Source organism: Hyperolius riggenbachi, chromosome 11 (assembly GCF_040937935.1).
Source record: "Hyperolius riggenbachi isolate aHypRig1 chromosome 11, aHypRig1.pri, whole genome shotgun sequence".
Taxonomy (NCBI): Eukaryota; Metazoa; Chordata; class Amphibia; order Anura; family Hyperoliidae; genus Hyperolius; species Hyperolius riggenbachi.
Window position 1 is genome coordinate 33530759 of NC_090656.1, and position 15104 is coordinate 33545862.

General features: G+C 48.8%; 1 protein-coding gene across 3 annotated transcripts in view; it reads right to left on the reverse strand.

The window, feature by feature from the left end:
- LOC137538547 (DNA topoisomerase I, mitochondrial-like) overlaps window positions 1-15104 on the reverse strand; it is a 197051-nt gene that overhangs the window by 39722 nt on the left and 142225 nt on the right. For all 3 annotated transcript variants that reach the window (XM_068260787.1, XM_068260788.1, XM_068260786.1), the window contains exons 12-13: window positions 5041-5184; window positions 511-696 (exon numbers count right to left, since the gene is read on the reverse strand). In XM_068260787.1, the coding sequence (XP_068116888.1) occupies window positions 511-696; window positions 5041-5184 (330 nt within the window). The remainder of the gene's footprint in view (window positions 1-510; window positions 697-5040; window positions 5185-15104) is intronic.

Below are 15104 nucleotides of genomic sequence, written 5' to 3' on the forward strand. Positions count from 1 at the left end.
CACAGTGCAATGAGGTTCACAGATAGGAAACTGTCAGCACCATGGTCCTGACATAACACTGTGTGTGCGCGTGTGTGTGCGTGTGTGCGTGTGTGTGTGCGTGTGTGTGCGTGTGTGCGTGCGTGTGTGCGCGTACGTGTGTGCGCGTGTGCGTGCGTGTGCGTGCGTGTGTGTGCGCGTGCGTGCGTGTGCGCGTGTGTGCGTGCGTGCGTGTGCGCGTGTGTGCGTGCGTGTGCGCGCGTGTGTGCGTGCGTGTGCGCGCGTGTGTGTGTGCGCGTGCGTGTGTGCGTGCGTGTGTGTGTGTGGGGGGGGGTTCACCACAACAGCCATACAGAACCCCCTGATGATCAGTTTGGGAAAAGGAATAGATTTCTCCTGTAAAAGGGGGGTATCAGCTACTGATTGGGATGAAGTTCAATTCTTGGTCACGGTTTCTCTTTAAATGTATGTTATGCAAAAGTTGGTTTATCAATACTGTATGTACTAAACGGTAGAGGTTTGTTGCGTTACCTTTTTCTTCACAGGAACCTTGTTGTAGTATCGGATAGAGTCTTTACCTAGGAAGTCAAACTCCACCACAAACTTCTCTCCATCAAGCTCTGGGTGAAGTTTTATGTGCTCCACTCTCAATGAGCAACAACCGACTGTATCCGCCGTCTCCCCTTCTTCCTTTTCATTACCCGCTCTCAGAGCCAACTGTGGGGAGAAAAGCCAACACACATAAGATAGTTGAAAGAGGATAGGAGGCCAAGGAGGAAGTTGTGATGGAGCTATAATAAAGCTTTGGTGGAGTTTTATTGGAGTGGTGGTGGAGCTGTACCGGAGCATTGGCATAAATATGCCAGATTGGTGGCGGGTGCTGTGACGGAGTGGAATGGTAGAGTAGCTGTACCAGAGTGGTGGCAGAGCTATATAGGAGTGGTGGAGTATCTTTACCAGAGTGGTGGCGGAGCTGTACCAGAGTGGTGGCGGAGCTGTAAAAAGAGTGGTGGCGGAGCTATATAGGAGTGGTGGAGTATCTTTACCAGAGTGGTGGTGGGAGCTGTGCTGGAGTGGTGGCGGAGCTGTACCAGAGTGGTGGCAGAGCTATATAGGAGTGGTGGAGTATCTTTACCAGAGTGGTGGCGGAGCTGTACCAGAGTGGTGGTGGAGCTGTACCAGAGTGGTGGCGGAGCTGTACCAGAGTGGTGGCGGAGCTGTACCAGAGTGGTGGCAGAGCTGTACCAGAGTGGTGGCGGAGCTGTACCAGAGTGGTGGCAGAGCTGTACCAGAGTGGTGGCAGAGCTGTACCAGAGTGGTGGCAGAGCTGTACCAGAGTGGTGGCAGAGCTGTACCAGAGTGGTGGCAGAGCTGTACCAGAGTGGTGGCAGAGCTGTACCAGAGTGGTGGCAGAGCTATATAGGAGTGGTGGAGCTGTACTGGAGTGGTAGAGTAGCTGTGCTGGAGTGGTGGTGGGAGCTGTACTGGAGTGGTAGAGTAGGTGTACTGGAGTGGTAGAGTAGTTGTGCTGGAGCGGTGGCAGGAGCTGTACCAGAGTGGTGGCAGAGCTGTACCATAGTGGTGGCAGAGCTATATAGGAGTGGTGAAGCTGTACTGGAGCGGTGGAGCTATACTGTAGTGGTAGAGCTATACTGTAGTGGTAGTGTAGCTGTGCTGGAGTGGTGGTGGGAGCTGTACTGGAGTGGTGGAGCTATACTGTAGTGGTAGTGTAGCTGTGCTGGAGTGGTGGTGGGAGCTGTACTGGAGTGGTGGAGCTATACTGTAGTGGTAGAGCTATACTGTAGTGGTAGAGCTATACTGTAGTGGTAGTGTAGCTGTGCTGGAGTGGTGGTGGGAGCTGTACTGGAGTGGTGGAGCTATACTGTAGTGGTAGTGTAGCTGTGCTGGAGTGGTGGTGGGAGCTGTACTGGAGTGGTGGAGCTATACTGTAGTGGTAGTGTAGCTGTGCTGGAGTGGTGGTGGGAGCTGTACTGGAGTGTTGGAGCTATACTGGATTGGTAGAGTAGCTGTGCTGGAGTGGTGGTGGTAGCTGTGCTGGAGTGGTGGAGCTTTTGGAGTAGTAGTGTAGCTGTGCTGGAGTGGTGGAGCTATATTGGAGTGGTAGTGTAGCTCTGCTGGAGTGGTGGTGGGAGCTGTACTAGGGTGTTGGAGCTGTGCTGGAGTGGTGGAGCTATACTGTAGTGGTAGAGTAGCTGTGCTGGAGTGGTGGTGGGAGCTGTACTGGAGTGTTGGAGCTATACTGGAGTGGTAGTGTAGCTGTGCTGGAGTGGTGGTGGGAGCTGTACTGGAGTGGTGGAGCTATATTGGATTAGTAGTGTAGCTGTGCTGGAGTGGTGGCGCTATACTGTAGTGGTAGCGTAGCTGTGCTGGAGTGGTGGTGGGAGCTGTACTGGAGTGGTGGAGCTATATTGGAGTGGTGGAGATATACTGTAGTGGTGGTGGGAACTGTACTGTAGTGGTGGTGGGAACTGTACTGGAGTGGTGGAGCTATATTGGAGTGGTGGCGGGAACTGTACTGGAGTGGTGGCAGAACTGTACTGGAGTGGTGGCAGAACTGTACTGGAGTGGTGGCAGAACTGTACTGGAGTGGTGGCAGAACTGTACTGGAGTGGTGGCAGAACTGTACTGGAGTGGTAGAGAATCTGTACTGGAGTGGTAGAGAATCTGTACTGGAGTGGTAGAGAATCTGTACTGGAGTGGTAGAGAATCTGTACTGGAGTGGTAGAGAATCTGTACTGGAGTGGAAGTAGAAGTGTAGGGGGAAGGGAATGAGTAAAGGGAAGGAAAGAGTTTGATCCTAAACTAGTACATACTAGGACATTTTGCTCGGTTTCAAACAAGGCTCAGGAGCAGGATAATGGTGTTTCCTGCAGTAAGTAGCTCATTCATGTACATTGGTATTATTTAACAGGCATGGGACTACCACCTATGCAGCAACAACTACTTGTTTCAATTGGATTTAGTGATATAGTACACATACATAAAATAATTTTTACCACATGTAATCATACTACACCTTGAAATTGTAACTTGTTCCACTAGATGGCAACAATTACCCACATTAAACAAAGCTGCATCTCTATACACAACTTTATACTTGCATTGTAGATCCCACACTGTACCCACACAATAGCTCCTCTTTAGGAGGGACAGTCCCTCTTTGGGAGCCCTGTCCCTCTTTCCTCCTCATTTGTCCCTCTTTCAGGACTTTGTCCCTCTTTTTATGTAAATATATATATATTTCTCTACCAAAAAAAAAATGTGTTTGAGTGACTTTAAACTTTATTCCCATCCTCTAAATTGATATATTACTCATTTTAAAATGTTAACATGAAGGAAAATGAACCAGGATAGAAAGGACCGGTGTGGTTTGAATTATAAAACAACATTTTTCTTATGAAATCTGTATGCTATGCGTGACTAGGGGTGTGACTAGGGGTGTGATTGGGGGGGGAATCAAAGGTTTGACAGGGGTGTGGCTTAAGTACCCCTCTTCCTCATCTAAAAAATTTGGGAGCTACACACACACACACGAACCATACAAAATAAATGGATACGGATGGAGACAAACTTGGAGAGGGACCCACTGGATGACAAATTAAGTGGGTAATCTGATCAGGGGCGTAATAAGGGACACCCAGGCCGTCCAGAGAAGAAAACTATCCCCCCCCTCTGCAAATGCTGCCTCCACCAGGAGTGGCTACTGATGCAGATGACAGCCACCCCCCCCCCCTACCCCCCCCAAAGCATTAGCGCACTAGATCATCTTCAAGGTTGCGGACAAACATTTAGACACAGGTTCGGAATTATAAATCACAGAGAGACACTGCCTGACACACGTTTCAGTCAAAGGCCGCTTCCTCAGAGGCATACAGTATACACACACACACACACATCAACTGTCGACTCAAAAGAGCGTATAGTCCCACAATCTGGTCACTGCAAAAGACAAGCGAGTCCATGCGCGCTGAGCGCAACTATGGACTGCACTATGGTCCTTTGCAGTCCATTATTGCGCTCAGCACGCATGGAATAGTCTGATTGCTTGTCTTTTGCAGTAAACAGATTGCGGCACTATACGCTGCTAGGCTGGCTTCAGCATGTAGTGGTGGTGGCAAGGCCATGCCTGGCTACATATCCTTAAGCAGTGGCTGGATGGTGTAATGGTTAAGGGCTCTGCCTCTGACACAGGAGACCAGGGTTCGAATCTCGGCTCTGTCTGTTGAGTAAGCCAGCACCTATTCAGTAGCAGACCTTAGGCAAGTCTTCCTAACACTGCTACTGCCTATAGAGCGTGCCCTAGTGGCTGCAGCTCTGGCGCTTTGAGTTCACCAGGAGAAAAGTGTGATATAAATGTTATTTGTCTTTTGGACTGAGCATAAATTGTACATGCTAGGCTAGCTTCAGCTAGAAGTGTTGGTGGTATAATGGATATGTTAGTTACCTACCATACACTGATACCTGGGTTCAATCCCCAGCCACGGTATATAAGCTGGCTTTCGAAATACTGGAATTCCCTGGCAGATGAGACCCTCCTCCCTCCGGTAGGAGGGAGGAGGGAATAGGTAGAAGGGGATGTGGGAGGAGGGATGTGGGAGGAGGGAGGAGGAGGAGGGTAGCAGCTGTCCCTTAACTAATTAGTGTAGGCAGACGAGTCAAATGGTATAAGGACCTTGCTTGGAGGAGGGAGGGGGCGGGCCTCCAGCAGTGAGAGCAGTGTTTTTGGCAATAATGTGCCTGCTGACTGTGATGTAGAGGGTCAAAGTTTTGCTCAATAGAGCTTTATGGGGCGAATCGAACTTCCGCAAAAGTTCGCCTGGTGCAAGCGGATGCGAACCCCCAAAGTTCGCCTGGAACCGTTCGCAGGCGAACCGTTTGCGACATCTCTAATGACCAGGAGCCGTGTATGCAACCCAGAGTGAGTGGCTGCCAGGAGGAAGAGGAGACACGAGGCAGCGGAGACAGGTAAGCTCTGCAAGGTGGGTAGGAGGAGGAGCAGGCCACACACTGTCTGCACATACACACACTCTCCTTGGGTACCTTGTCAATGAAGTATAGGGCCACAGCCCTTTGTCGGATTTTCATCTCTTTCGATTTAAGGTCCTCTTGATAAGTTCTCCGTATTTTGTCAACATGAGCTTTCAGTTTTCTGGCAACTTCATACTTTTCCCAATCTTTCTCTCCCTTCAGAAAAAAGAAACGGTAATTGATTATAATTCAGCTACTTTTCACGTCTGTTACCTCGCGCAGCCAAGAACTGCCAACAGATTGTGCTTCAAACAGTTGTCTGCAGAGATCCCATCTGTGATTTACCGGCAAGCCCTTCACCATTCCAGTAATTAACCGGTTTCCAGACAAACATGGAAGATGAGCTGCAAACACTCGGCGATCAGTCCACTTCACAGGCAACTCTATGCAGAGATATGGAGAGGTGCCTAACAAGTCACACCAGATCACTCCTATGGGTAGATATATATATATATATATATATATATATATATATATATATATATATATATATATATATATATATATATATATATATATATATATATATATATATACACACAGGATCTTCTAAAAAAATTAGCATATTGTGATAAAGTTCATTATTTTCTGTAATGTACTGATAAACATTAGACTTTCATATATTTTAGATTCAAATACACACAACTGAAGTAGTTCAAGCCTTTTATTGTTTTAATATTGATGATTTTGGCATACAGCTCATGAAAACCCAAAATTCCTATCTCAAAAAATTAGCATATTTCATCCGACCAATAAAAGAACAGTGTTTTTAAAACAAAAAAAGTCAACCTTCAAATAATTATGTTCAGTTATGCACTCAATATTTGGTCGGGAATCCTTTTGCAGAAATGACTGCTTCAATGCGGCGTGGCATGGAGGCAATCAGCCTGTGGCACTGCTCAGGTGTTATGGAGGCTCAGGATGCTTGGATAGCGGCCTTAAGCTCATCCAGAGTGTTGGGTCTTGCGTCTCAACTTTCTCTTTACAATATCCCACAGATTCTCTATGGGGTTCAGGTCAGGAGAGTTGGCAGGCCAATTGAGCACAGTAATACCATGGTCAGTAAACCATTTACCAGTGGTTTTGGCACTGTGAGCAGGGACCAGGTCGTGCTGAAAAATGAAATCTTCATCTCCATAAAGCTTTTCAGCAGATGGAAGTATGAACCCACTTTTGAACCAGAAACAGCGGCAGAAGCGCCTGACCTGGGCTACAGAGAAGCAGCACTGGACTGTTGCTCAGTGGTCCAAAGTGCTTTTTTCGGATGAAAGCAACTTTTACATGTCATTCGGAAATCAAGGTGCCAGAGTCTGGAGGAAGACTGGGGAGAGGGAAATGCCAAAATGCCTGAAGTCCAGTGTCAAGTACCCACAGTCAGTGATGGTCTGGGTTGCCATGTAAGCTGCTGGTGTTGGTCCACTGTGTTTTATCAAGGGCAGGGTCAATGCAGCTAGCTATCAGGAGATTTTGGAGCACTTCATGCTTCCATCTGCTGAAAAGCTTTATGGAGATGAAGATTTCATTTTTCAGCACGACCTGGCACCTGCTCACATTGCCAAAACCACTGGTAAATGGTTTACTAACCATGGTATTACTGTGCTTAATTGGCCTGCCAACTCTCCTGACCTGAACCCCATAGAGAATCTGTGGGATATTGTGAAGAGAAAGTTGAGAGACGCAAGACCCAACACTCTGGATGAGCTTAAGGCCGCTATCGAAGCATCCTGGGCCTCCATAACACCTGAGCAGTGCCAAAGGCTGATTGCCTCCATACCACGCCGCTTTGAAGCAGTCATTTCTGCAAAAGGATTCCCGACCAAGTATTGAGTGCATAACTGAACATAATTATTTGAAGGTTGACTTTTTTTTTTTTTAAGAACACTGTTCTTTTATTGGTCTGATGAAATATGCTAATTTTTTGAGATAGGAATTTTGGGTTTTCATGAGCTGTATGCCAAAATCATCAATATTAAAACAATAAAAGGCTTGAACTACTTCAGTTGTGTGTATTTGAATCTAAAATATATGAAAGTCTAATGTTTTTCAGTACATTACAGAAAATAATGAACTTTATTACAATATGCTAATTTTTTGAGAAGATCCTGTATATATATATATATATATATATATATATATATATATATATATATATATATATATATATATATATATATATATATATATATATATATATACTGTATATATATAGATAGATAGATAGATAGATACACACACATCTATACACACACACCATACATGAGTGTATAAGCCGAGGTTTTGGGACCAAAAAAGCTGGGCTTATAGTCGAGTCAATAACTTGAGTGGAGCTTAGCCATGATGGCTGTGTCCCTCCACCCAGAAAGGTATGGGGCATGTCTCCCTTTCCCCGGCTGGAGCAGTCTATGGTAAGTGTAGCTATGTGGTGTGCAGGATTTGTAGCTGTGAGGGGGGGGGGGCGCATCTTCTGTTTACAATTTTCCACCAGTCTTCCTTTGAAAAAGCACCAAAATGTAGAGGACAGTGCTGTCAAAATTATTCTGAGTATTTCCTACTTGTTAGTGGCGTAAAAAATAAATGTTATTGTTAGGGTGTGAAAGTATCACCTTGGAGAAAACGAGAATTGAATAAGGGCAATGACGTGGTGGACCAGCATTTGCTTACATTCGTATGAACTGCATTAAAGCTTACAAACGTGACAGCTGTTTGTCATCTTGTTGTGACACCAGAAATTCAAAACTGCCACTTACCACTGTGTGTATGGCGACATAACCCGACAGTAACTTAAAAACTGATTACCAGCTCTCTGCCTTGCGCAGCCCACTGCTTACCCAGCCACTGTGCCTGCACAGCCCACTGCTACCCCAGCTACCGTGCCTGCGCAGCCCACTGCTTACCCAGCTACCGTGCCTGCGCAGCCCACTGCTTACCCAGCTACCGTGCCTGCGCAGCCCACTGCTTACCCAGCTACCGTGCCTGCACAGCCCATTGCTTACCCAGCTACCGTGCCTGCGCAGCCCACTGCATACCCAGCTACCGTGTCTGCGCAGCCCACTGCTTACCCAGCTACCGTAACCTGCACAGCCCACTGCATACCCAGCTACCGTGTCTGCGCAGCCCACTGCTTACCCAGCTACCGTAACCTGCACAGCCCACTGCTTACCCAGCCACTGTGCCTGCACAGCCCACGGCTTACCCAGCTACCGTGCCTGCACAGTCCACGGCTTACCCAGCCACTGTGCCTGCACAGCCCACGGCTTACCCAGCTACTGTGCCTGCACAGCCCACGGCTTACCCAGCTACTGTGCCTGCACAGCCCACGGCTTACCCAGCTACTGTGCCTGCCAGCCCACAGCTTACCCAGCTACTGTGCCTGCCAGCCCACGGCTTACCCAGCTACTGTGCCGGCACAGCCCACTGATTAACCCAGCTACTGTGCAGGCACAGCCCACTGATTAACCCAGCTACTGTGCCTGCGCAGCCCACTGCTTACCCAGCTACTGTGCCTGCGCAGCCCACTGCTTACCCAGCTACTGTGCCTGCGCAGCCCACTGCTTACCCAGCTACCGTGCCTGCACAGCCCACAGCTTACCCAGCTACTGTGCCTGCCAGCCCACGGCTTACCCAGCTACTGTGCCGGCACAGCCCACTGATTAACCCAGCTACTGTGCAGGCACAGCCCACTGCTTACCCAGCTACTGTGCCTGCACAGCCCACGGCTTACCCAGCTACTGTGCCTGCCAGCCCACTGCTTACCCAGCTACTGTGCCTGCGCAGCCCACTGCTTACCCAGCTACTGTGCCTGCGCAGCCCACTGCTTACCCAGCTACTGTGCCTGCGCAGCCCACTGCTTACCCAGCTACTGTGCCTGCGCAGCCCACTGCTTACCCAGCTACTGTGCCTGCGCAGCCCACTGCTTACCCAGCTACTGTGCCTGCGCAGCCCACTGCTTACCCAGTGGGCTGCGCAGGCACAGTAGCTGGATATTAACATATTAAAATTAGTAATATATCTATTTATTTGAAGGTTGACTTTTTTTTTTTTTAAGAACACTGTTCTTTTATTGGTCTGATGAAATATGCTAATTTTTTGAGATAGGAATTTTGGGTTTTCATGAGCTGTATGCCAAAATCATCAATATTAAAACAATAAAAGGCTTGAACTACTTCAGTTGTGTGTATTTGAATCTAAAATATATGAAAGTCTAATGTTTTTCAGTACATTACAGAAAATAATGAACTTTATTACAATATGCTAATTTTTTGAGAAGATCCTGTATATATATATATATATATATATATATATATATATATATATATATATATATATATATATATATATATATATATATACTGTATATATATAGATAGATAGATAGATAGATACACACACATCTATACACACACACCATACATGAGTGTATAAGCCGAGGTTTTGGGACCAAAAAAGCTGGGCTTATAGTCGAGTCAATAACTTGAGTGGAGCTTAGCCATGATGGCTGTGTCCCTCCACCCAGAAAGGTATGGGGCATGTCTCCCTTTCCCCGGCTGGAGCAGTCTATGGTAAGTGTAGCTATGTGGTGTGCAGGATTTGTAGCTGTGAGGGGGGGGGGGCGCATCTTCTGTTTACAATTTTCCACCAGTCTTCCTTTGAAAAAGCACCAAAATGTAGAGGACAGTGCTGTCAAAATTATTCTGAGTATTTCCTACTTGTTAGTGGCGTAAAAAATAAATGTTATTGTTAGGGTGTGAAAGTATCACCTTGGAGAAAACGAGAATTGAATAAGGGCAATGACGTGGTGGACCAGCATTTGCTTACATTCGTATGAACTGCATTAAAGCTTACAAACGTGACAGCTGTTTGTCATCTTGTTGTGACACCAGAAATTCAAAACTGCCACTTACCACTGTGTGTATGGCGACATAACCCGACAGTAACTTAAAAACTGATTACCAGCTCTCTGCCTTGCGCAGCCCACTGCTTACCCAGCCACTGTGCCTGCACAGCCCACTGCTACCCCAGCTACCGTGCCTGCGCAGCCCACTGCTTACCCAGCTACCGTGCCTGCGCAGCCCACTGCTTACCCAGCTACCGTGCCTGCGCAGCCCACTGCTTACCCAGCTACCGTGCCTGCACAGCCCATTGCTTACCCAGCTACCGTGCCTGCGCAGCCCACTGCATACCCAGCTACCGTGTCTGCGCAGCCCACTGCTTACCCAGCTACCGTAACCTGCACAGCCCACTGCATACCCAGCTACCGTGTCTGCGCAGCCCACTGCTTACCCAGCTACCGTAACCTGCACAGCCCACTGCTTACCCAGCCACTGTGCCTGCACAGCCCACGGCTTACCCAGCTACCGTGCCTGCACAGTCCACGGCTTACCCAGCCACTGTGCCTGCACAGCCCACGGCTTACCCAGCTACTGTGCCTGCACAGCCCACGGCTTACCCAGCTACTGTGCCTGCACAGCCCACGGCTTACCCAGCTACTGTGCCTGCCAGCCCACAGCTTACCCAGCTACTGTGCCTGCCAGCCCACGGCTTACCCAGCTACTGTGCCGGCACAGCCCACTGATTAACCCAGCTACTGTGCAGGCACAGCCCACTGATTAACCCAGCTACTGTGCCTGCGCAGCCCACTGCTTACCCAGCTACTGTGCCTGCGCAGCCCACTGCTTACCCAGCTACTGTGCCTGCGCAGCCCACTGCTTACCCAGCTACCGTGCCTGCACAGCCCACAGCTTACCCAGCTACTGTGCCTGCCAGCCCACGGCTTACCCAGCTACTGTGCCGGCACAGCCCACTGATTAACCCAGCTACTGTGCAGGCACAGCCCACTGCTTACCCAGCTACTGTGCCTGCACAGCCCACGGCTTACCCAGCTACTGTGCCTGCCAGCCCACTGCTTACCCAGCTACTGTGCCTGCGCAGCCCACTGCTTACCCAGCTACTGTGCCTGCGCAGCCCACTGCTTACCCAGCTACTGTGCCTGCGCAGCCCACTGCTTACCCAGCTACTGTGCCTGCGCAGCCCACTGCTTACCCAGCTACTGTGCCTGCGCAGCCCACTGCTTACCCAGCTACTGTGCCTGCGCAGCCCACTGCTTACCCAGCTACTGTGCCTGCGCAGCCCACTGCTTACCCAGCTACTGTGCCTGCGCAGCCCACTGCTTACCCAGCTACTGTGCCTGCGCAGCCCACTGCTTACCCAGCTACTGTGCCTGCGCAGCCCACTGCTTACCCAGCTACTGTGCCTGCGCAGCCCACTGCTTACCCAGCTACTGTGCCTGCGCAGCCCACTGCTTACCCAGCTACTGTGCCTGCGCAGCCCACTGCTTACCCAGCTACTGTGCCTGCGCAGCCCACTGCTTACCCAGCTACTGTGCCTGCGCAGCCCACTGCTTACCCAGCTACTGTGCCTGCGCAGCCCACTGCTTACCCAGCTACTGTGCCTGCGCAGCCCACTGCTTACCCAGCTACTGTGCCTGCGCAGCCCACTGCTTACCCAGCTACTGTGCCTGCGCAGCCCACTGCTTACCCAGCTACTGTGCCTGCGCAGCCCACTGCTTACCCAGCTACTGTGCCTGCGCAGCCCACTGCTTACCCAGCTACTGTGCCTGCGCAGCCCACTGCTTACCCAGCTACTGTGCCTGAGCAGCCCACTGCTTACCCAGCTACTGTGCCTGAGCAGCCCACTGCTTACCCAGCTAATGTGCCTGCGCAGCCCACTGCTTACCCAGCTAATGTGCCTGCGCAGCTCACTGCTTACCGAGCTACTGTGCCTGCTTACTTGGCTCCCATCTGCTCCGTGCTTACCTGGCTAGGCCTGCACAGCCCACTGCTTACCCACTTCTCTGCCTGCACATCTGCTCAGTGCTTACCTGGCTCTTCCGCCTACACAGCCCAGTGAACACGCCTTCATCTATTTGCACAGTCCATTGCTTATCTGCAGGCAGCCAGAGCCCTGTATCATGCAGTGCGAGAGGTAAGTACCTCACCATCCAGGACGGGAGAGACGCATGCGATTCATCTTCCTCTTAAGTCTCCTGTACTCCAATAGCTGCAGTGGCGTCAGTCCTCACATAAATCGCCATTGTGGCAGGTCATGTGATGACCAATGTCCCGCAGTCATGAAGTCCAGGACACCAAAGAGGAAGCCAGATTGTGTCTCTCCTCCGGCCTGTATGGTGAGTTATTTCCCTATCGCTTGGTGCGCGCTACCTGCATATACCCACCCTCTCCTCCCTTTGCACCCCATACTGCACCCCAATAGTGACTGCCTGTCCCTAGTAAGTGGCTGGATAGTGTACTGGTTAAGGACTCTGACGCAGGAGACCTGGGTTCAAAACTCGGCTCTTCCTGTTCAGTAAGCCAGCACCTATTCAGTAAGGAATCCTTGGGCAAGACTCCCTAACACTGCTACTACCTATAGAGTGCTCCCTAGTGGCTGCAGCTCTGGTGCTTTGAGTCCGCCAGGAGAAAAGCGCAATATAATGGTTGTTTTGTCTCTAGAAATGCCCATGGCCTGCACAGCCCAGTGCTTACCCACTGCTCTGCCTGCACAGCCCACTGCAGTTCATATAGTGCCACTTTGTCACTTCCCACTATAATCTATGCCTTGCCCAAATTATTACAAGTTTGCTAGTTACACATTATACGAAGGTCAAGAATGAGTTAAATAAGATGCCACATGTCTGGATCCCAGAATACTTTGTATTAAGAGGGAATGTTTGCAAAACCTTATTGACTGCAAAACAAAGTTTAATGCACTGAAATGACTATTCAGGGAGACGACCACTATGTATGTAATCTGTATCCCCTGCCGGGCTCACCATAATCCGCAAAACTTATCTATTTGCCAGCAGCTTAACTATTATTAAAGAGCGAGGGGTGGGAGGAGATGACAGCACAGGAAGTATATAGATATATTAATTACCTGTGACAATACATGAGCAAAGCTTGCTATAGGATCCAGTGCCATTTATCTCCCAGCCTCTATCCGCCCAGACAGGGCTGGATTTACAATAAGGACTGTAGGCACGTGCCTACAGGCGCATGATAATGGAAAGGCGGCTCACTCCCCTCCCCAAGTGCCTCTCTCACCTATTCAGAGTCCTGAGTGGAGAGTAAAAGAGGTTACTCACCTGGGTCTCAGCATTCCACAGACCAGATCTCCCTTCAGTCGTGGGCACCTGTAGTAGAAGGATAGCTCTAGATACCTAATAGTAAGGGGCACCTGTAGCTACCTATGATGAGCAAGGGAACTAAGAAAGAAGTGACAGCTGGGCCAGCCAGCACACTTGTGGTGCAGTTTGGCGGGTGTTTGTAAGTTCGAAGAGGGCAAAGTGTAGGGTGCCCGGACATCTGTGCCTATGGGCTCCTGTGAAGTAAATCCAGGTCTGCTCACAGATTTCCCCCGGGCCAATAAACGATTTCCTGACTCTCAGTGACTCCTGGAACAACTGCTGTGCTCACACTCACATAGCGGACACCTGCACCATCCATCAGTTATTCAGCAGTCATCTGTACTAAGAGGACCGCACTGCTCTGACAGGGAAAATGGAGGTTGTGACCCTTCTCTGCAGCGCCCATCCCCAGCCCAGCCACACAAATGTCCTACAGGGGGCTCGGCTCATGCAGAAGACGTCATGACACATGCATATCACTTCCAATGTTCACAGAGAAATAAGACTATTGGGTGTCCCTCACCCCATCCTCATACATTCTGCTGAAGATATGAGAATGAAATGCACTGAGAGGATGCAGAATGCGGAAAGACAAACACTGACAGGGAAGGAACATGTTAAAACAATATTTGTACAGAAAAGATCAGTACACACTGCAGCTAGTTTATCAGCACAGACACAGTAACAGCTTATACTGTACATACTGGAGGTAGCAGATATCTGCACACACTGCAGCTAGTTTACTATCAATACAGGCACAGAGTAACAGCTTATACTGTACATACTGGAGGTAGCAGAGATCTGCACACACTGCAGCTAGTTTACTATCAGTACAGGCACAGAGTAACCGCTTATACTGCACATACTGGAGGTAGCTTCAGCATGCACTGCAGCTAGTTTACTGTCAGTACAGGCACAGAGTAACAGCTTTCACTGTACTTACTGGATATAGCAGAGATTAGCACACACTGCAGCTAGTTTACTATCAGTATAAGCACAGAGTAACAGCTTATACTGTACATACCCATACCTCCTAACTTTTTGAGATGAGAAACAGGGACACTTAAGCCACACCCCTGCCACACCCCTAATCATGCCCCTGACACACACCTGGTCACGCATACCATAAAGATTTCATTAGAAAAATATGTTTTATAATTCAAACACTGGTCCTCTCTATCCTGGTTCATTTCCCTTCATATTAACATATTAAAATTAGTAATATATCAATTTAAAGGATGGGAATAAAGTTTAGAGTCAAACACATTTTTCGTAGAGAACTATATATATTTACATAGAAAGAGGGACATAGTCCTGAAAGAGGGACAAATGAGGAGGAAAGAGGGACAGAGGGACAGGAGGACAGACCTCCCAAAGAGGGACTGTCCCTCCGAAAGAGGGACAGTTGGAAGCTATGCATACTGGAGGTAGCAGAGATCTGCACACACTACAGCTAGTTTACTATCAGTACAGGCACAGAGTAACAGCTTACACTGTACATACTGGAGGCAGCAGAGATCAGCACACTCTGCAGCTAGTTTACTATCAGTATAAGCACAGAGTAACAGCTTATACTGTACATAATGGAGGCAGCAGAGATCAGCATGTACTGCAGCTAGTTTACTATCAGTACAAGCAAAGAGTAACAGCTTATACTGTAAATATGAAGGGTAGTATCAGCACACACTGCAGCTAGTTTACTATCAGTATAGACAGAGTGTTAGCATTTATCGTACATGCTAGAGGTGATGCGCAGTAGCATAAAATGAGGCTAAAATGAATCATAAGTTTGACTTTTGACTAAGGTTTCATTTTTTAAAGTATGAAGAACATCAATATTCAAACATCACTGTTTGCCCAATGCTGGCAATAATTGTAAACCTAGCCACAAAAA